The 20,101-nt window shown below is 52.1% G+C and overlaps 1 protein-coding gene and 1 long non-coding RNA gene across 3 annotated transcripts in view; one reads left to right on the forward strand and one right to left on the reverse strand.

Moving 5' to 3' along the window:
- The window catches only part of ANP32A (acidic nuclear phosphoprotein 32 family member A), a 37,475-nt gene extending 19,593 nt beyond the window's left edge, over positions 1-17,882 (reverse strand). The window contains exon 1 of one of the 2 annotated variants that reach the window (XM_059372363.1): positions 17,801-17,882. In XM_059372363.1, the coding sequence (XP_059228346.1) occupies positions 17,801-17,854 (54 nt within the window). In that variant the 5' untranslated portion in view covers positions 17,855-17,882. Of the gene's footprint in view, positions 1-16,510; positions 16,689-17,800 lie in introns of those variants that run through there. The other variant, XM_059372362.1, reaches the window with a different exon arrangement.
- On the forward strand, positions 15,274-19,763 carry LOC131999563 (uncharacterized). The gene is made up of 2 exons (XR_009399074.1): positions 15,274-15,426; positions 17,877-19,763. It is a non-coding gene; the product is annotated as an uncharacterized LOC131999563 (long non-coding RNA).
- The last annotated feature ends 338 nt before the right edge of the window (positions 19,764-20,101 follow it).

Here is a 20,101-nt window from a genome sequence, read left to right on the forward strand (position 1 = left end):
CAACACATGTAAGCTGTATGTAATCCACACATATACTAGACAGGAAAAAACCGGGGAGGAACTGGCAACAGTGGGAAGGGACACCACTGAAAGGGTGGCCAGGAGAGACATACCCAAGGTGAGTTTCCAGTAGGGACCTGAGGCCAAGTGAAGTCCAAGGGGAGAACTTTCCAGGTAGAGGGAAGAGCCAGGGAGGGCAGAGACCCTGAGCGGGGAGCATATGTGGCTCTTCTGGGAAAGAGCTAGGATGACAGGTGGCAGCAAGAGAATTTGTGGAAGAAGGGAAGGGAAGGAAGGGAAGTGGTGGCATGAGGATGGAGTGGGAAGAAAGCTGCTGTCATAGCCACCCTTACACACATACGGGACATCCTGCCTGGAACTAATGGTAAGGGGGTGAGCTTTCCAGGCAGTGGAGGGCGGAACTGTTGGGACCACAGCAAACGGGGGATAAGACTCAACATGTGACTGCAAGCCTGAGATTTCCACTACCCTTCCACAAAGGAAACCAGTGCAGGAGGTTTACTTAGGGCTGTGCTCACCTGGTATTTCCAGGTAGAAATGGGCCTACGCCACACATACCTCCAGGAAGTACCATGTGGCAGAATGTTCGGATTAGAAGGGTTTGGCCTCACAGAAAGCAGTGAGAGAAATCCTAGTTTGGTTCCAGGCTTGGGAACTGTGTGGCTTTGGGCAAGACTTCCTGAGACTCCATTTCCCCCTCTGTGCAATGGGTAGAATTCCTACCAATCCCACAGGCCTCTGCGGGACCAGATGAGGTGAACTGTGCAGTCCTGGAGGGCAGGAGGAGGGGTTTTAGACTCAAGTTTCTCACCCAAGACTTTGCACCCTGGAGAGCAGAGATGAGGTGCTATGTTGCTCTGACTCCCCCACACTGCCTTGCACTTAGCTCTCAATTAATGTTTGCTGAACTGAAATGCATTAAAAATAACCTGGGAAAACATTCTGCCATTTTTCTTCCTATCAAACTGCAGCACTTTGCCAGAACGCTCCAGAACAGTCTCTCTTCACTGTAATCCTCCTGTCTGGGGGAAGAACCAACTGAGTCACACCAGGGCAAGGTGTTCAGAGGACAAACTGCCAGGCATGGGGACAGGAACAAGGCCCACACCACTGCAGAAGGCCACTTGCTCTCGGCATCACCCTGGCCTTTCTCAAACAGCCTGGGCTCATCCAGGTCCAGGCCACCAACAGAAGGGACTGCAGACCACCCTAGGACAGGGCCAGAATCTCCTGGACAAGCCCACAAAAGCCAGAGATACACCCAACATAGACAACATCGCCCTTCTACGCGAAGCCTTGCTCTAATCCAATCACCTCATTATTCAGATGAGGAGACTGAAGCCCCGATAGATAGAACAGCAGGTCCAAACTCACTTTCACTATTTTTTTCTTTTTAATATTTTGAGTAAGTAGTAACATTCATTCTCATGACTTCAAAACCAAAAGGCCTAAGATTCAGTTAATTCTCCCCCCGATCCTGCCCAGCTAACCATCCCACCCATTAAATATCCTTCCAGAGTTTGCTGACACATATACAGGCAAATTCAAAATCTTATTTTTTTCCCTTTTACCCAAAATGTGCATATTATATGCTGATCTTTGTTTTTCTTGTGAAGCTTGTGTAATACAGTTCACGAAAACCTTCCTCGTTTCTTACTTCCATCGTGTCCCATTGTGCAGATGTACCATCGTTTTCCTTAACCTGTCCCTTATTGATGAGTATTTGGGTTGTTTCCAATCTTGTGCGATATTAATGTTGCGATTTATACAAGTGGGCACATACCTCATTTTGTGTTCACCAAACTTATCAACCTTTAAGAGCTGGAATCAAATCCTACTTCTGACCTGCAGAACAGCTGTCCCAGAGCCTCAGGGTCCTACAATTTAATGGGTTCATCACTGTACCTACGTGGACAAGTCACTTCACCTCCATTCCTTCAGTAAAGGCTTAGAACCTACCAAGGCCAGGCACCACACCAGGCACTAGGGACTCAGGGATCAAGGTATCCTTGCCTTCTGCACCCAGATTGTCCAGTCTGGAGGGACAAGAAGAAGGGACTCACAGGGGCAGCTCCATGTGCCCCAAGGGCCCGTCTCCCCATGTGGTAATAGATGGCTATAGATATATCTTAGGAGTATCATTTGCCAAACACCTAACATGATCCAAGGCTTGCAGTAGGTGCTTAGGAAGGGGGAGGCCTGACTCCTGCCCCAGAAGGGGTCCAGTTAAAGGCAAAGCAGCCAAAACACCCTGCCACGCCTCTCCCACAGTCTCCACTTTGGTCTTCTTAACTAACGCTGGAGCACACTGCTACTTAAGTTTTTGGGACAGCACCTAAGCCCCTAATTGCCTTAGCCTACTTTTACTGGAAAAGGATTTGGTCTTCTCCCACTTTTCAGACCCTCTGGAGTCCTCTGAGAACCCCCAAGTATGCCTCTCCTCTGTGTGCTTAAGCCCTCGTGTTTGAAGTTATGTCAGAGCCACGAGGGGAAGGTCAAGTCAGACCCTGGCACTGATAGGCAAGGGAAGGTACGCAGGGTTGACTTGCTGGGATTTCCTTGACAATGTAAAATGATCATTTAGGGGGGAAAATAACCCGAAGGAGAAAAATCATCGAACTTCACACTTACTTCCTTTACTTTAATGTGTTCCATGTTACAATAAAATATTTTTAAAAATCCGAATTGCTGGTATCCCATGTTCACCCTCCACGGGAAAGACAAATGCAGCGGATTTTACAGAGGAAAGAAAGAAATAATATCAGGAATCTAGAACATTTTCATATTATCAGCAGCCCCAAAGTGGCTGGGAAGATGCAGGAAGTCACAGTTAAGATCCAAGGCAGCTTGAGGTCACTGACCTGGCTTTGCACCCAAGCACAGCTCCTCAGGAGGGTATGACCTTGAGCTAGTTCCTTAACTAGGTATATGAACCTCCCTTTCCTCATCTGTTAAAGTGGGAATAATCCCACTTATTTTACAGCATTTCTGCACAGATTAAATAAGAATAAATATGGTATCTGGCACATAGATACTCAACACCTAGAAACAAAATACTTGCAAAAAATATTACATATTTCTCAGTATTTAGTAAAAAAATGAAAATGCAGTGCCTTCCCTTTAGAAGCCCAAAGGAGAACAGTGGTCATCAAATTTATCCAGCCCCCATAATAATGGAAAGCCGTTTCCCTAACAGGCTAATTAATGAAGTCTTACTTCACCAGCGCTCCTTTCAACTTCATGTGGGACACCTTCTTCTAGAAGAAAACTATCAGCCAATTAAGGCTGGTCCTTGGGAGAAGAGGTGGATCAGGGCTGGTTCTGTGACCTGATTTTACTGTTTCTCCCTGAAAATAAGCCCTAGGGGCCCTCTGGTGAGTCCTACCTCACCAGCTTTGGTCAGAGGCATCAGTACGGTGTCCGTGGCCCCCAGAGAGATACCTAAACCCTCAAACCAGACTGGGAGGGCCAGATAGAATTCCAAAAGTCACAATCGCAATGGGCTCCTCAGAGAACCTGGCTCTTTCAGAAAGAACAGTGGAGATCCCACAGAGAGGGGCAGCAGGAGCCTGCAGTCACCCAAACCGGGCCATATCTCTGCCTAGGCAAGGAAAGACCAACACCAGGTGGTTAGCCCTTGCCTGGAGGGCTGACTGGTGGACATAAGATGTGTTTCAACTTTCTGCCCTCCACCCTCCAACTCACACAGCCATAAATGAGGAAATAAGTCTGCTATTGTTAATAAATGCAAACTTGCAAGTACTGATCTTTCAAAGCTTGAGTCTTGACAGGATAATAAGACATTCTGGGATGAAAAGGCAGAGGGTCAGCTGGCCTGGGAAAATGCCCAACACTGGTGTGAGCAGAGTACTGGCCAGTTATGTTTTGTCCCCACCTCTACCACATCATCCTTCCTATTTATCATCTCATGATTCTGCATCTTAACCGCCCTGGGCATCAGCTGGCTCCTCAGCAAGGATGACTCGTAGGTATTCCGAGATCAGATATTCTAAGGTTCTGGTTCACTGGGACCAGATGTCCACTGTAGGTTATTCAAGTGACTGCTCAAATGCCACCTCCTCGGAGAGGCCTTCCAGGCTCACACATCCCCTCAAACACAGCTTGGTCTTCTTGGGACCCAGCACAACAGGAGTCTTGCCTTTTGTTTGCCGACCATCCCCCTCTGTGGACCAGGAGCCCCACATGCACAGCACAGAGGACAAGCCTGTCTAGCGCACTGCTGTGTCCAGAATGCCCAGAGAAGACCCAGTGCACAATGGTCAATCTATGTGAAGGTGAATGACCCCTTTGCCTTTACTATCTGCAAAAACCACCCTCCTAACTCTGGTTACCATCAGGCACTAGCTGGCTAAGTGCTGCTTAGCGTCAGAGACATCTGTGGACTTCATAAGCTTCCCCGGGCCAGCAAAGCATCTGCCTGACACAAGTGTATTTCGCAGGACAGCGGGCACCTTGCAGAGCAAGACCCAGACCTTGTCGGAGTCCATGGCTACTGGTCATACACAGAGGTGTATTTTCACTTCCATGTCAGAGCCTCCCCTGTGGCCACTCCTGGCAGTGACCACACTGGCCACTGGAACTGAGGGAAGGCTCCCAAGTGCCTACAGAGGCCAAAAGCCTGCCCTGAACCACGTACTCCTTCACTCTGAGGACAGCATTCCATTTCTGCTCCCATGACCACAGCACCTCTGCATCCCCCCAAAACAGCAGCTCCGGAAGGCCCTACTCTAGAAGCCTCCCCAGACTCATGGACCACACCTAAATGTGCAGACACACCAGCCCTCTTGACCAAGATACACAGAGGCATATCTGCAACAGAGCTGCAAATGGGGGCTAGAAGGAGCAGAACCAGTCATTATGGCGGCAGGCCAACCGCTGCAGATGGGAGGCTTGGATTCTTCCAGCCTCCCAGACACAGCTGGGGAGCTGTACCAGAGTGCATGCCTGCCTACCTTCCCCAGGCCATGCCCAGGGTGCACCCAAATCTCCCTGGGGAAAAGGAGACATGCAGAAGTGGCAGGAATGCCCTGGGTGACCAGGATGGCCAATTCCCGGCCGTCCATATGGAACAGGCTCTGCTGCCAGAACAGACAGATCCTTCCCACAGGCAGCTAGGCGGGAGGCTGGAGGTGCATGACGTCATCACATAGCCTTCCCAAGGCACCCAGCTGCCAGGGAGCTGTGGAAACGCTGACCTGACCCCATGGAGAGCTGAACCACCACGCACCCCGCAGTGAGGTGCTCCGGGAAGGAGCTCAAGGGAGGGAAGCAAACTGCACTCTTCTGGCGAGTGGAGGAAGACTTCCTGGAGGAGATGTCTCAGGAGCTATCTGAACACAAGAGGCCTGAAGGGGGCAGACCCAGAGTTCTGAGAGGCAGGAGGGTCTATGGGCAGGCCCTGTCCAGAAAAGACAAGCCAGGCAGACGTCATAGGGAGAAGGGCAAGAGAAGCCCTGGGGCAGGGGATGTCTGTAGCTCCAACAGCCCCTCCAGCCCCACATCCACAGAAACATGCAGATGTTTTCCTGCCTGGGGCCCCTCCAGCCCCTTCCCACCTGCAAGAGCAGCTCCAAGGGAGGCCTCCTTCGGGGCAGGCAAAGACAGCTCTCCCCAAAACTGCTCCCACCACACACAGGCTCAGACACCGAGCAAGGGCCTTCTTCAGACGGGCCACCCCTTCCCCAGCCCTGTTCCAACAGCTCCTCCAAGCCCAGGCTGGTTAGCATCTAGCCTCCAGGGGCTATCCACTACACACACCTGGCGTAAACATTTCTTTCAGTCCCGACCACAACCCCAGGGAAAGCAGGTATTATCGTTAGTCACCCTTCTCCGGACGAGGCAGCTAAGGCTCATGGGAAACCTGCCGGGTGTCCTCCCACAGCGGAGCGCAGCAGCTCAGGCCCTGCCTGCTACGCCTGCCTGCTTGGCTCTGGGTCCCCTCCCTCCTACAAAATGCCCCCTGGCCTCTCAGTCCCCTGGGGACAGAGGAAGGGTCACCTCTGGACTTGCTCAAGAGATGCCACCGGACACTCCAGCAGCAGCCCCATGGGGAGACCAGTACAGGTACAAGTGTGAGGAGCTGGAATGTGGGTGCATGAGGGGGGCCAGGCCAAGGAGCAGAGCAGCCACCCCTCCCTGTGGCTGGAATGCCACACCCCACTTTCCTCTTTTCCTTCTCCCATTTTCTTCTTCTTTGACGTGCACTCGGCTTACGTCTTCCTACCTGCTGTGAAGTTCTGCACCCTGCCTCAATGTGGCAGTCCCCGACTGTGCTTCAGAGCCCCCTTCGGAGCAGGCTAAAAATACACGGACTGGGCACCACCCTTAGAAGCAGATTCTGAAGCTGGGTAGAGCCTGGGGATTTCTTAAAATGCTCCCCTGGCGGCTCTAACACAGCTGGGGTTGGAGCCGCATACCCTTCTTCTCTGGTCGGTGCTCTACCTCCCCAGCCCCACCAGAGACCTCACTCCTGTCTGTATCCTGCCCCCAACCCAGAACATAGGAGCTGGGTTCAGCACATTCCAGCTGCTACCCAGATTCTTAACCAGCATTCACAGAACTCCCTGCATCATTCTGGAGGCTGGGCACACAGGCCATGGCAGTGAAAGTGGGCTCCCTGCACCCTCCCTGCCTTCACAGCCACACCATTTGGGCCTGCTGGGGAGGCCAGCAGCTAGGGATGGAGGAAGCTGGTTACATAATGGGCAATGAGTGCCTCCCTGGGATACATGCCCCTGAAGAAATCTGTAAGGAATCCCTTTAAATGTACTATTACAGGTTCTTGCCTCAACCTCACCACCTGCTACACACACATACACACACACACACACACACTCTCTCTCTCTCTCTCCCTCTCTCATGACTTCTGAGGGAGGCAGCAGGATGCAGATATCAAGGCCTTCTGGACACTTCTGACTGCACAGTCCTAACACGATGCTGCACACAAGGAAACACCATGGGCCCTTCTCCAGACTTGACTCCGGCCCTCCATGCCTGCTCTTCCAGCCTGCAGCAGACCCTGCCTTATCCCTTACTCCCAGCCTGAGGACAAGGAGGAGAAAGCCTCCTCTCCCGACCAGGGTCAGCCTCCGTCTGCTGCTCACCTCAGGCACTTGGGAGCCTCACAAGACATCTGCAGACCCGCACAGGGGTTTGCCTTCACTGGACCCTAAGGGACGGCCTGAAAGGGGCTGGGGGAGTCTGTGCAGAGCAGACACCAGCCAGAAGCTCAGCGAACATTCCCTTCGCTGGGGATCTCGGGCAGACTGCTGCATTTCCCCTGCTTGTCAAAGAAGGGTTAAGAATGCTCTCTGCCCGGACCCATCACACACCAGAGCTGGGAAGTTCTGAGCAAGGAGAGAGTGCTGGGTAAAGTATGGGCATGCCTTACACAGCCCAGACCTTCACGACCAAATTAAAAATAAAACCAACCACAGATCAGTCTCCTAAGTGGATCGGCCAGCACAATCTACTGACCTGCAGGAAGAAAATATCAGGACATTTAAATATTTTTGGATATCTACTTCTGAGGTTTACTTTCATTTTTTGGTGTTATGTTTTATACCGTACATACGCCCACATGGGGTGTGTGAACAATCCATGAACTAACAGGTAGATAAGCTAGGGCTGAGATTCAAATTCTTCCCACTAGGGCTGTAAAAACCAGAAACATCTGAGGACCACAGGGTATGAAGAAAGTGTGAACCAGCCCAGAGGCAGGAGCTCACTCACCCAAGGAGAGAACAGAGGGGTGGGAGTGGGGGGTAATGAAGCCTACATTGTTCCTGATATTTGTTTCAGGGGCTTGTGCTTGGCTTTCCAAACAGAGAGCAATGACAATGACAAGAGCACGTAAGCTCCCTGGTCTCTTCATTCAACCAGAATTTCTAGAATGTCCACCATGTGCCAAGGGCAGTGCTGTGCTGAGGGTACCCGGTAACGTGTACCAAAAACGGGGACTTCAAATCATGCGGCTACACAGGGGGACAAAAATGCTCATGAAAACACTCACATTCAAGAATGTATAATTACCAACTGAAGCACTGTGAAGGACATTTCTGTAAGAGTTTCTTAACAAAAGAACCAGACCCAGAGCTGAGGAGGGAGCATGAGGGAGCTGGTAGAGACAATTAGATGCTAAGTTGGTGACAGTGGTGGCAGTTATGGCCTGGAGTAGTTTTGTGGGAATAAAGGCCAGCGCCGTGGGAAGGTGGTGAGGGAAAAGATGAAAGCACACCACAGCCAGTCCACACGGGACCTCAGTAAGGTCTCAGTAAGGCTCTTGGACCATCTCCCAAGAGCACTGTGGGTCTGAAGCACAGCGACATGATTACATCTGTGTTTGATTCTCACCATGCTGGCTGAACATGGCTCAAGGGGGCTGCTGATGTAGGGACATCAGCTGGCAGGCAGGAAAGGATGCTATTTCGAATAGACAGGACTTGGGACAAACAGAAGATCATGGGTGCATCTGCGGGAGCACAGAGGTGACCGAAGACAAAGGGATCTTTTTGGACACTCAGGTGGAGACATCAGGTAGGTCCTATGCGGAGCCAGGAGTTCGGGGCCGGGAGGCCCTTATCAGATTGCAGGGAGGGCATGGTCCCTTCCGCTATCAGTGCAAGAGAATGCAGATCGAGAGTGCCCATGCCCCAGTCTTCGTGGCCACACAGAGGAGGGACCCACAAAGGACCCCAGAAACAAGGAGTGGCCAGAGCTGTAGGAGATGTACTGGAGAAAGGGGAGAGCAGGAGAAAACAGCCCTCAGGAAGGTCAAGGTGCAGACACTGCTGAGGAATCATGTAAGGGAAGACTGTCTGTCTAGAGCTGTTTAGGAAGCCAACCGGAGGGGGAGGGCTGAGGTGTCGGAGAAGTGAGGGCATGGAGAAGGTGGTTCTAGACAATTCAGGAAGTCTGACTATAAAAGGCAAGAGAGAACTAGGCAGCAGCTACGGTGACACGGTAGATCAAGCCAGGTTTTCTGTTTGCTTTGAGATGGGAGAAACATCTTAAGCCTCAGAAGGACCAAAGCAGCGGAGTGACTCAGGGGCCCAGGAGGCAGAAGGGAACTGAGCAGACCAGACCCCAAGGGCAGCGAAGATGGGCACGGATTCCAGACTCTGCTTGGGCATTTCTTCAGAAGCCAGGTGTGGATCATTTGTGAGAGGGGAGGGGGTGGCCAGGAGGGCAAGGAGACAGGGTCAGAGGGCAGTCTGGGGAGGGGGTATGACACGGCTGCCCTGGACAGTGAGCAAAGGCACAGTCAGGGAGAGGGTGGGCAGTGGGTGATCTTACCGTCTTTAGCAACTGCATGGGATCCCGTGCTGGGGCTGCTCAGCGGGATGGAGATGCTACAGCCATACCCACATCTAGAACAACACATTTACTATTGAACTGCTTGTGAGGAAGAAGACTTCTGCCAAGTTAGAATTTCTAGCTTCTAGTCTCCTTTCTTACTGAAACAAATGTGACTTTTTAATATAATGTGTCTGTTGTTAACGTGTGTGTGTGTGTGTTTTAAGTGAATGCCGACAATGGTGCTCCAGCAGAAGCAACCATAATACCAATAACGGGTACGGTTCACTGAGCACTTACTGGGCCGTGGGTACTATTCTACCATCCCTTTACAGAGAGAGGAGAAGTGCCATGGCTCAAAGTGGGAGAGACAGGAAGCATCACCCAGGTAGTCTGGGTGTAAGCAGGAGCCAAAGACACTCTCCTCTCTATCCCTAACAGCCTCTCCTCCGAGCTGGGAAATGTCGGAGTCAGTGGGCAACCTGCACAGGGTGTGGCACACGGAGGACAGACAGTGACCCGCGGTGAGTGTGCAGAGAAGGGGGGGCATGTTTGGCTAGGGGTCCTCGGGCATAACCAGGAACCTTGGGAAGCGTCCACCTGAGGGTAGGAATTTAGGGTAAGGATTCCTTAATGCCATGCGAAGGCTTGGAGTGGCAAAGAGCTAGAATCCAAAGGGCCACATTTGAGAACATGGGGACCCAGGGACGAGCTGGTTTAAAAGCAAGAGAAATCACTATTGACCTTAGGTGGAGGGATTTCACAAAGCTACAAATGGCCTTCTCTCGTTCTCCCAAATCAAACCACAAGATGTTTGAGTGTGAAGGAAGCTTAATATTCATCTTTTAATGCTTCTCAAATAATCACAAGCAATACGATCAATTTGTGGGTCAAAGCCAGAACAGTTTGTTTTTGTTTTTTTAATGAACAGAAGTGTTTTCCATGGAGTAAGGAAGCATCTTGTCATTGTTTTGTGTAACCTATAAGTATATACACACTGAATAGTGGTGTGAAACACATTTTTATGGTAGGATCAGAGTTGGAAAGCCACTCATCTAATACTCCCATTTTAGAGCAGAAGAAACAGAGGCCCCAAGAAGCCAGCAGCATGTCCAAGTTAGTTAACAGCAAAACTGAGAATAGCACACAAGTCTCTAAAAGTCCTCTGCAAATTTCCTCCCCAAACCGGAATCTCCAAACACAAACATCTCTGGGAAAGACAGCTGTTGACTTTAATCCACATTAGGGTAAGTGATAGTGGAGTAAGTAAGCTGATCTTGTAGATCTGCTGCCTAGAGCGAGTTCTGGTAAAGATAGGTGAGCACACCAGGGCAGCTGAGGGGCTGACACAAAATAGATCGGAGCGGAAACACAGGGGTTGCAGGGTGTGGCTCAGTGGGCATAAGCCAGGGCCTGGTGTGGCAGAACAAAGATATTTTATCTTGTTTACATACTTTGTATGGACAAATATCATCAGGACAACTGGTTCTATGGAAGGAGCTGTTTTCCTGTCCAGGCAGGTGGCCCAGAGCCATGGGTGCTTTGCTCATCTTGTTTCAACCAATTTTATTAAATGACAAGTTCTGAATAACAGATGCCTTCGCAATTCTCCATCCCTGCCAGACTCCATCTCTCTAATGAAAACATCATTGTTGGGTATTTATCATTTGTACAATTGTATTTCAAGGTAACAGAAGATTACAGATTCCAAGTCAGGTCCCTGTTTCTCTGTTATTTGTGAGAAGGCAGTGGTGATGGGGGAACTAATGGTGTGCACTTCCTGAGAGACCAGACAACTAACAAGTGCAGGGGGTGGGTAGGTCAAAATGGGGTGGAAAGGCAAGGTAGCACCCATCTAGAAGGGAGTGGCCCCCTCTGGACACCAGAGTAATGAGTCTGTCTCCTCTTCCTGTCATAATTCAGGCCAAACAACTGGGACAAGTTCATTCGACCAGGGCTCATCACCACTCAGCAATAAGCTCTGTGCTCCTCTCCCAACTACACCAAGGTAGAGAGGGCAGGTACAGTGCTGAGATGTGTGAGGAGTATCCTATGTATACAATACCCATAAAGGGTCACCCACAGCCCCAAGTTTCTTATTTCAATGGGGTATCATTAATTTGGACTGAAGCTCTGGGATGACCAGTCCCCATAGTTCAGGTAGGTGCCTGTATTACAAATACAAAAGACTGTGAAGTCTAGAGGAAGTCACCTTGAAAGGCTAGGGGTGCACGACCAGCCAAGACAGGGAACTGGGTCTGCGGCCCGCTGCTCTTAAGTATAGGTCAGAGCTGTAGACTCCGGAGCTGGGATTCTTCCCCTTAGATTTATCTCCTCCTCCCCCTGGTCTGGCCAATCTTACTCTATTCCCTCTGCTCATTAGCTCAAGCACCAGAGGCTAGAGGTAGAAAGGGCTCTGAAACTCAAAGCCACTTTGTTGCTGGTATGTTCCCCAGGAAACATGCATGGTGGGAGAGCAGCAGGGCAGAACCAGAGACTGCAGGATTATCTGTGGCTTTCAATGATCTGTGTTCCGAGAGTCTGATGTCAGCCATGGAGGATACAGCTGCTGCACCTTCTGCAGGCCCCAAAGTCCTAAGAAGCCATGGGAAATTTAAGAGTAACCATTTAACTACAAGATATGCAAAAACCTTCTGAAATACTCGGGAGTATGCAAGCTGAGGAATTTTAGTATGTTACAGAAAATGACTTCTAGATAGAAGTGGCTCTCAGTTCTAAATTGGTAACAAGGCCGATTTCCACTAGGCATCAACTAGTTAAAGTGCACACAAAAAAGAACTTGGAAAGACTCCTAACGCACCACCCAAATGAATGGCTTGCCACATTTTAATTAAAAAATTTAAGAATTAAAACACACACACACAAAACAAGAAAAAAACCTAGATCCCGAACCCACCACCTCACAAACAAGGATGACCAAGCTTTCTCTATAAAAGGCGAGACAATAAACTTTATCTAGAGACAAAACTAACAATACTACATAGCCACTTTTATAATGACAAAAAACAAAATTTCCACAATTCTTTTATTGACAAAATTCAAGATCTATAATGAATACAATTTGGGGAGCACCTGGGTGGCTCAAGTCATGAAACCCAGGTCCTGGGATCCAGCCCCGCAGTGGGAAGTCTGCTTTTCCCTCTCCCCACTTCCCCTGCTTGTGTTCCCTCTCTCATTATTTCAAATAAATAAAATCTTAAAAAAAAAAAAAAAAGAATACAATTTGGGGTGGTGGAAGGGTTATAACTACCTAACAAGACAAATGGAATTCTTTTAGGGGGATAACATTTCACTTAACTGAGATTCAAAGTTAAGTGTTCTACATCATCAAATTGATTGCAGTGTTTCTATGTACAGATTATTCTTAGTTCATGATACAGAAATGGGCAGCTTACCCTGAATTTGACGACCCTTGTGGGATCTGCATTTTACACACTCCCCTGGTGATTCTGATGAAGAGCCATGTATGGGACCTAATGAACTATACAACACTCCAAGTCCCTGCTGTCCAAGGAAAGAGGCCCCTAGCTTAATGGTGGGATGAAAACTCAACTCTGCAGCCTACTGTGACCACCCTCGCAGCATGGAGGATGTCAGCCGGATCTGCCGACCCCTAATGAGTTGTTAAGGAGAATTAAAGGAGATGATCCGTGAGCTGTTATTATACTACATCTTAGGTAGAGAGGCCATGCCAGTTCTCTTCAGTTTTCTGGCTGTAGATGATGACAAACAGAAATGGAAAATGCATTACATGCAAAATCCCACACAAACCACTGCCGAAGAGTCTTCTCCTTACCCAAAATGTATCCCCCAACACGTAAAAAGGACAGACTTATTTCAGAGTAAACAGATGTGATGTTCTAAACCAAACTCAGAAAGTGTACGGCTTCCCCTCTATCAGAGCCCCTGGTCCTGACCATCCATCTCAGTATCTTCAACCAGGAGGCCATCCCGGGTTCATGCTGGCACCTTCAATGACAGGAAACTCAATCTCTCTTGCGGGGGTACTGTTTTAAAGGCAGAGAAGAAAAAGCTCTTCCACTTAATGTAGGACCAAAAAGGGTGCTTCCTAGGAGAGAGAACAGAGGCTAAGAGTTCTGATAAGTTCTCTATGCCTCAGTTTCCCTATGTATAATGTGAGAATAATAATAGTACCTACCTCACAGTGCTGGTGTGCAGACTAGATTTACTGATCTGTCTACTCCACTTAGAACTCTGCCAGGCACAGCGTGGGGCTGTGTAAGCATTCACTATTATTACTGTTGTTGTTGTCCAGAGCCAGAGAGAAGCTCAAAGTTGTGCCTTATGTCATCCGAGTTCTCTCTCCAGTAACTATCACATACTGAGTACTGGAGGGCCAGATCATTACTCATTAAACCGGATCACCATTCCCCCTTTACAGGTGAGGAACTAAAGTTCAAAGAGGAGGTTAACTTATCCTACCTCTTTGTAGTAGTCAGAATTCCAACTTAGGTCCATGGGAGCTCCAAAACCCAGCTTCACCATGGAGTCCCCAGACTCAAAACTACGACCAGCAGCAATCCACTAACAAAACAACCGACCATGACCATACTGAGCTGGAGCTCAGTTTTCTGCTTGGGGATCCTTGGTTGGCTTGCATAAACTGGAGTTAATATCAGGCTACATGAACCCAATTAGGCAGTAAGTCAGTCTGGAAAACATCATGCGACGTATTCCAAAGGTCAAAGTTAAAACCTGGCTTCCTGGGCAGCCTTTGCCGGGCACTGCCATCAAAGCCAGTCTCGTGCAGACACCAGACTTTAACCAGTGAGGTGCTTAACCAGCACTGACATCGGCTCTTTAAAAAGTACCGGAGAGAAGCCAAAGACATGACGCAGAAAGGCGGCCGGGAGAAAGACATCACCTACTTTTTTAAAAAGCAAACCTTATTCCTTATTACCTTCTCTTTTCGGGTTTAGGGTTACGTTCACTACCATAACCTGCCTTCCCCAAAGCAAAAAATAAAAGGGGAGGGGCAGAGGAAGACTGGGGGGGGGGGGCGCTCCCCTAGCTGCAGGACGCTGCAACACCCACCTGAAACCCGGAGCGCGACCTACCTTCCCGGAGAGCCCAGCCCCGGAGGGCGTTTCCCCCAACACACCGACAACTCGTCCCTCCCGGGTAAGCGGCTGCTGTCCTTGGCTCCAGTTAGGGCCGCTAGAGTCCCGCGCGCGCCCCCCTCCCGAAAAAGAAACCTCATGTTTAATTTCTCCCCCAACCTTTCTATCAGTTCCTCCGAAGGAGCAAAGACCGGGGCGACCAGTACGTCTTTAGGGCCACATTTAACTACGTCTAAAACGCCAGCGGGAGGAAGGGCGAAACACTGGCGAGCAAAGGGGCGGGGGGAGACAGGGAGCGCGACGGGGGGTGGCGGGGGAGCACTTGCGGGGAGGATCGTCGCCCTCCCGGGGCGACCGCCCCCGCGACGCTCCAGCAGAGCCTCAGGCCGTTGTCGCAGGGAGGGAGACCCCCTCGGGGCCCAGAGCACAACCGGGGTTCCCTGGAGCCGGCTTCCCCTGCTGCCTCCACGTCCGGGGCCGTCGGGGCGATGGCGCAAGACTCTGCACCCCCCCCACCCCCAGCGACAACAGCCACGGTGACAAAATGGCAGCCCAGCGCCCGGCAGTCGTGCCACAGGCGAGCAGGGCCCCGGCGGCCGCCCCTGCCCCCCAATAACGCCTCGGCGCCCTTCGGGCTCGGCCTCCGGCGGGCCTGGCCTTCATGAAAATAATAATAACAGAACACCTCGAGCTCCGAAGCAGCTGAGGAAGCCAAGAGGCCCGCCCGCGGTCGGCCGGGCGCACCCGTGCCCGGCCCGCGCGCGCGAGGCCCGGCCACCCAGGCGCCAGCCCGCCCGCCCGCCGGCCCGCGCCCCGCGCCGCATGGAGCCCGGCGCCCGCACTCGCAGCCCCGCGCTCGGCGCCGGCCGCGCCATGGGGGAGGGGCGGGGCGGGCCGCGCGAGACCCGGGAAACATGGCTGCTCGTCCTATTTCGGCGTCGCGGCGTGGCCACCAGCCCCCGGATCCGAGTTGGGAGAGGCTCCGAAGGTGGGTGTGAGGGGGCCCCGGGGGGGGGGGGGGGGGGGCGCAGCGGGGAGGGGCGCAGGGGGCGCTCTCCGAGAGCTATTTGTCTTTAGAACGGTTAAAAAAAAATAGTTCCTCCTCCCCCACCCCTTTTGTCCCTCATTAGCTAGCTTTCTCTCTCCCCTACTCCTCCCCAAATGTGCCGAAAGTGCCCCCTCCATCCCCTCCCGCGCCCCACCCCGCCTCGAGGCAGGGGGCAGGCGAGTGGGCTGGGAGACTCGGAGGCGAGGGGGCGAAGCGTGAGAAATCGCTCCCAGTTCGGCGCGGCGCGCTCCCCTCCCCCAGCACACACTCGGGGAAGTTTAAAGAGCCGGTTCGACCCGCTTTCGATCTCGCTCCCAGTTGGCCAGCCGGGTGGCTGGGGTTGGCGGTGCGAACCGCACCTCCACACCCACCCGCCACGACCCCGGCCCCCAACTGTGCGCCCTTCCCCCTCCGCATGGGGGGCTTCCGGAAAGTACGCGGGAAGACCGCGGCTCCGGCCCCCTCCCCCATCACCACACCCAGCCCCCAAATCCTCTGGCTCGGGGTCTAAGCCGGGATGAAACCGGCCAGAGAAAGGCAGACCGACGGCAAATTGTTCGCGGAAACTCCTGCCTTCTCGGCGGGCACCCCCTCCCCTCGCTCCGCCACCCCCTCCCCGCCCTGCGCGCCATAAGGCACTGCACGTCTACAGTCCACAGCTGCGTTATGATGGGGGGGGGGACCACAAAAAGGATCTTGTTTTCAAAAGTCTCACTCAGGTTTGGGGGAGGAACTAGAGAAAAGAGGAAGCAAGGCCTGCCTTCGCCAGGGATTCGGTTTTTAACGGGCTGAAGGGGCGATAGGTCAGCGCACAGCGCTCCCCAAACTCCCAACTCTGGAACCCTGGCCACCGAGGCTGGAGGAGAGGTCCTCCTGCCCGCGCCGCCCTGGTCTCCGGAGGGGCCCGGAGAGGAGCCGGCCAGGGTCTCCGCCCCAGAGCCGCCAACTCGCGTAAAACACTGTTTGAAAGCGAGAGGGAGACAGAAATACAAACGAGCGTTCGAGTAACCCACCCTCACCTTACCCCTCCTTGGGGGTGGGCTTTCGCCCGAGCCTCCCAGTTCCCATCCGTGTAAGTTTCCTCCGGCCGTACTCCCGCCGCTGCCCAATCAATAACGGCGTCCAGAAGGCAAACTCCCATCCCGGAGCTGCGTGTTTCCTATGCCCGCATAAATCTGGACCCAGCCAATACCCACCACGGGCACCAGGTCTGGGCAGCTCGCGTCCTGACAAAGTTTCCCGTGCCCATGTAGGAACCAGGCGCCGAATGGCTGCCGAGGAGCCCACCCTGGTGAAAGACTGGCCGGGGGGCCGTAAGGGCTTAAAGGTTGGCATCTTGGAGAGGCCGGAAGGAGCAGGGGTGAGGGGGGACCGGGACGTAGCCTTTGGGTAACTTGCAATAGCGATCGCTCGAGGTGGGGAGGCGCGGGGATTATCTGTGCCTTTGCACGTTCGAAAATCCCTCCCCCCTTCCAATTTATCCTCCCTTCGCAAGGAAAGGAAGAAACATCAGCATCTGGCCCGAAGGTGGGGTGGAAAGAGTGAGGGAGAAAGAGGAGGAGAGGAAGGGAGGCAGAGAAAGGGAGGGAGGGAGAGAAAGGGCGCGTTCACGAACACTACAAAGTTACAAATATGGCTCCCCCGTCTCTCGCCTCATCACTGCAAAGAAATGAAGACGCACTTTAAACTCGAGCCATTCCCAACTCCACGGCAGCCCCCTCCCCACGCGCTCTCCCCGGGGGCCTCGGCCCACATTTATCAGAAACTAAACCGGACTCGCGAAGCCCAAAACTTATTGTGTGTGTGCGAGAGAGAGAGAGAGAGAGAGAAAGGGAGGGGGGAGGTGCCGGAGGGGGGCGGAAGGGGGGATTCATTTATAAAATATAAAACCCCTTTTTTTTGTTGTTGTTAAATCCAGGAGGCAGCCCCCCTCCTCCTCCCTCGTTAATCTTCCCCCCAGACGGAGTCAAGGGAGCAGCGAGCTCAGATGGTTATTTTGCCTCATTCTCTCCGACCCAAACGCGTGCGCCCGCTGGCCCCCGGTGGGTGCACACTCGCACGCACACTCTCGCACCCACACTCGCACACGCGGGAGCACACGCACAGGTAGTCACACACCAAGGGCAGCGGCGGCGGCAGCCGGAACATGCTCGGATGGCATTGCAACCCCCCAACCTTGCAATTCATTTGCAGTCCGACCCCCAAACCCACACCTCCCGGGCGCCCCCCCCCTCAAAAAAAAGTGCCTCCCCCAACGCACACACACACAAAGTAGGAGAATGGACCGACAGAGATATTTTTGGCAAATGCTCACATCAGAGGGCGTCCTGTTCCGCAGCTCTAAATGAATCCGTTTGTCCATGTCCATCTCTCGCGCTCTCTCTCTGCAGAGGCTCCCGCGCCGGCGGAATTCAATCAATAAACCCCGAACCCACGGCCGCGCGTTTTAGGACTTTGAAGGCTCAACCAGCTCCGCTTGGTTCTCGAGCCCCCAGCACCCGCGGCGCACACTAACCTGATCACGGAGGAGGCGGGACCTGCGCTCCGGCGGATGAGCGGCAACAGCTGAAGCCAATAGCTGCCGAGGGTCTCCGGGCAACAGCCAATGGTGGCGGCGGCGGGGGGGGAAGGGACCAATGGGCGGGCTGCGCAGCCGGCCAGGGAGGCTCAGCCATTTGGTTGTGGTGCCGGAGACGGACCCCTTTAGATTTCGGGGCGGCTGAGGAGCGCGGCGGCTGCTTGGTGGCTGAGCTAGGGGGGTGGGCAGAATGGCGGGGGAAGGGAAGGTGACTGCGCCTGGAGGGCCGAGCCGCTCGGCCTCGCCAGCCCGCCGCCGCCTCAGCGTTTGGCCGGGGGCGGGGCCGCAGGTGCGTTACTCGAGGGGGAGGGGCGCGGCCGGAGGGGGCGGGGTCGGGGGTCCTCGCCCGACCGAGGGTTTCGTGGAGCCGCCCTGAGCCTGCCCGCGTCGCTGGACCGGGTTGGCTAAAGAGGTGGACGGCGCGAGGTCCGGGGCTGCCCGGCGGGCGACCGGGCGGATGAAAGGCCTGGAAAGAGGGGGAGGGGTCAAGGGTGCAGTGGGGGGAGGGCCTGGTCATTTTCTGGGTCCGGCGGGCGGAGCTGGTAGAGCGTGGCTGCTGCCCTCCACTTCTGTGGGTACCCACCCCGGGGCTGCGGCTTACTGCCCGCGCGCCCCTACGCCTTGTCCTCGTCCAGCCGCGGCCATCGCCGCCCCCCTAATAAACAAATAAATGAAAGCAAGATGCGTCCACCTTTGGATGACTTTCCTCGCGGTTCTTGACCCTCTCCACGGAGGGGCATTTCAGTTTGCTGTCATATCAGGTCATCCTGGAAGGAGCGATCACCAGGAGGCATCCAGGATCTTGTTCAGTCAATAAATGAATGAAGACCATGGATTAAGGATTGTTGCTGAATATATTGAATATTAAAAAGTGAAAACGGAAGGTGCTAATAACTCCTGGTTTTCTGGACCAAACATAATTTATGGGCTTTGTAGACCTAGTGAAAGAAAACGGCGCACAATTTATTCTAATCGTCCACCTGAATCATTTGGTTCAATTTGGGTTGCCAAAGAGGCTCTATTTGGAGCACTTTCTCCAGGTTTTACGGTTTGCTTGCTTTGCGTTTGGGGTTTTTTGTTTTCATCACATTAGTTGTTAAGACCTAAAAGCCTTCACTCCCACTGAGTTACCCACTTCTTGTGGCCAGGCCTTGGACCTTGTCATTCACTAAGCTCCCTGCCTGTGGCTGTTAATAAATCGTGGGGATTGTTGTCAACAAGGACAGATACATCTTTACCCTTCCACACAACTGTTTTTCAGTGCTTATAGTTTTACAGGTCTACACTCTCCCTTACACACTCCATGGTGGTTTTGGTGGGGAGATACATTGTGTTTATTTTTCAGGCACATGGGAGAGGTTCAAGGGAGAGATAAACCAGTATGTATGTTGCAAATCTGAAGTATTGTTACATAACACCAATACAGTTTCTTTCTTGAGCATATAAAGTTTAGGAGGAAATAGAAAGTGACAGAATGTAAACAAAATGCACATACAGAATGCTCACACTGGGGAAGAAACTGTAGTAACTTTAATATTGTAACCTGATGGATTGTAAACATAAAATCCTACAGCTAAGCATTTTACTCGGCAAATTTTTGTTTCAGATAAAATGATCAGTGGAATTTGAAATGTGATAATGTTTACTCTGAGTAACTGGGAAATGCAAAATAAAAATGGAAAGTCATTGTTTTATTTCAGCTGGATATAAGTAGTATAATGTATTCGACTTGTTGACTTAGCTGACATTTGTCTCCCTTAGTTTTGTTAATCTTACTGAAGTCAGTTTTTTGTAGTTGGAATTCATTTATTTTTAAATTGTATTGGCTTTGTTAAAGAACATACAGGGACCCCGAATTACCTCTCTTTGCCAGAGTCAAAATTTGTTATTTCTGGGTATAGCATTTAAGGTTGTTCTGAAACAGAGCTCTTCATCTCACACACATTAAGTCGATATGATGTGTAGACGCTATGTAACGTAGGAGTACTGAAGTTTACATTGTCTTTGGTGGTAAATACTCATCCTCAATATGAATTT

The sequence above is a fragment of the Mustela nigripes genome, chromosome 13 (genome assembly GCF_022355385.1).
Source record: "Mustela nigripes isolate SB6536 chromosome 13, MUSNIG.SB6536, whole genome shotgun sequence".
In the NCBI taxonomy this organism is placed as follows: Eukaryota; Metazoa; Chordata; class Mammalia; order Carnivora; family Mustelidae; genus Mustela; species Mustela nigripes.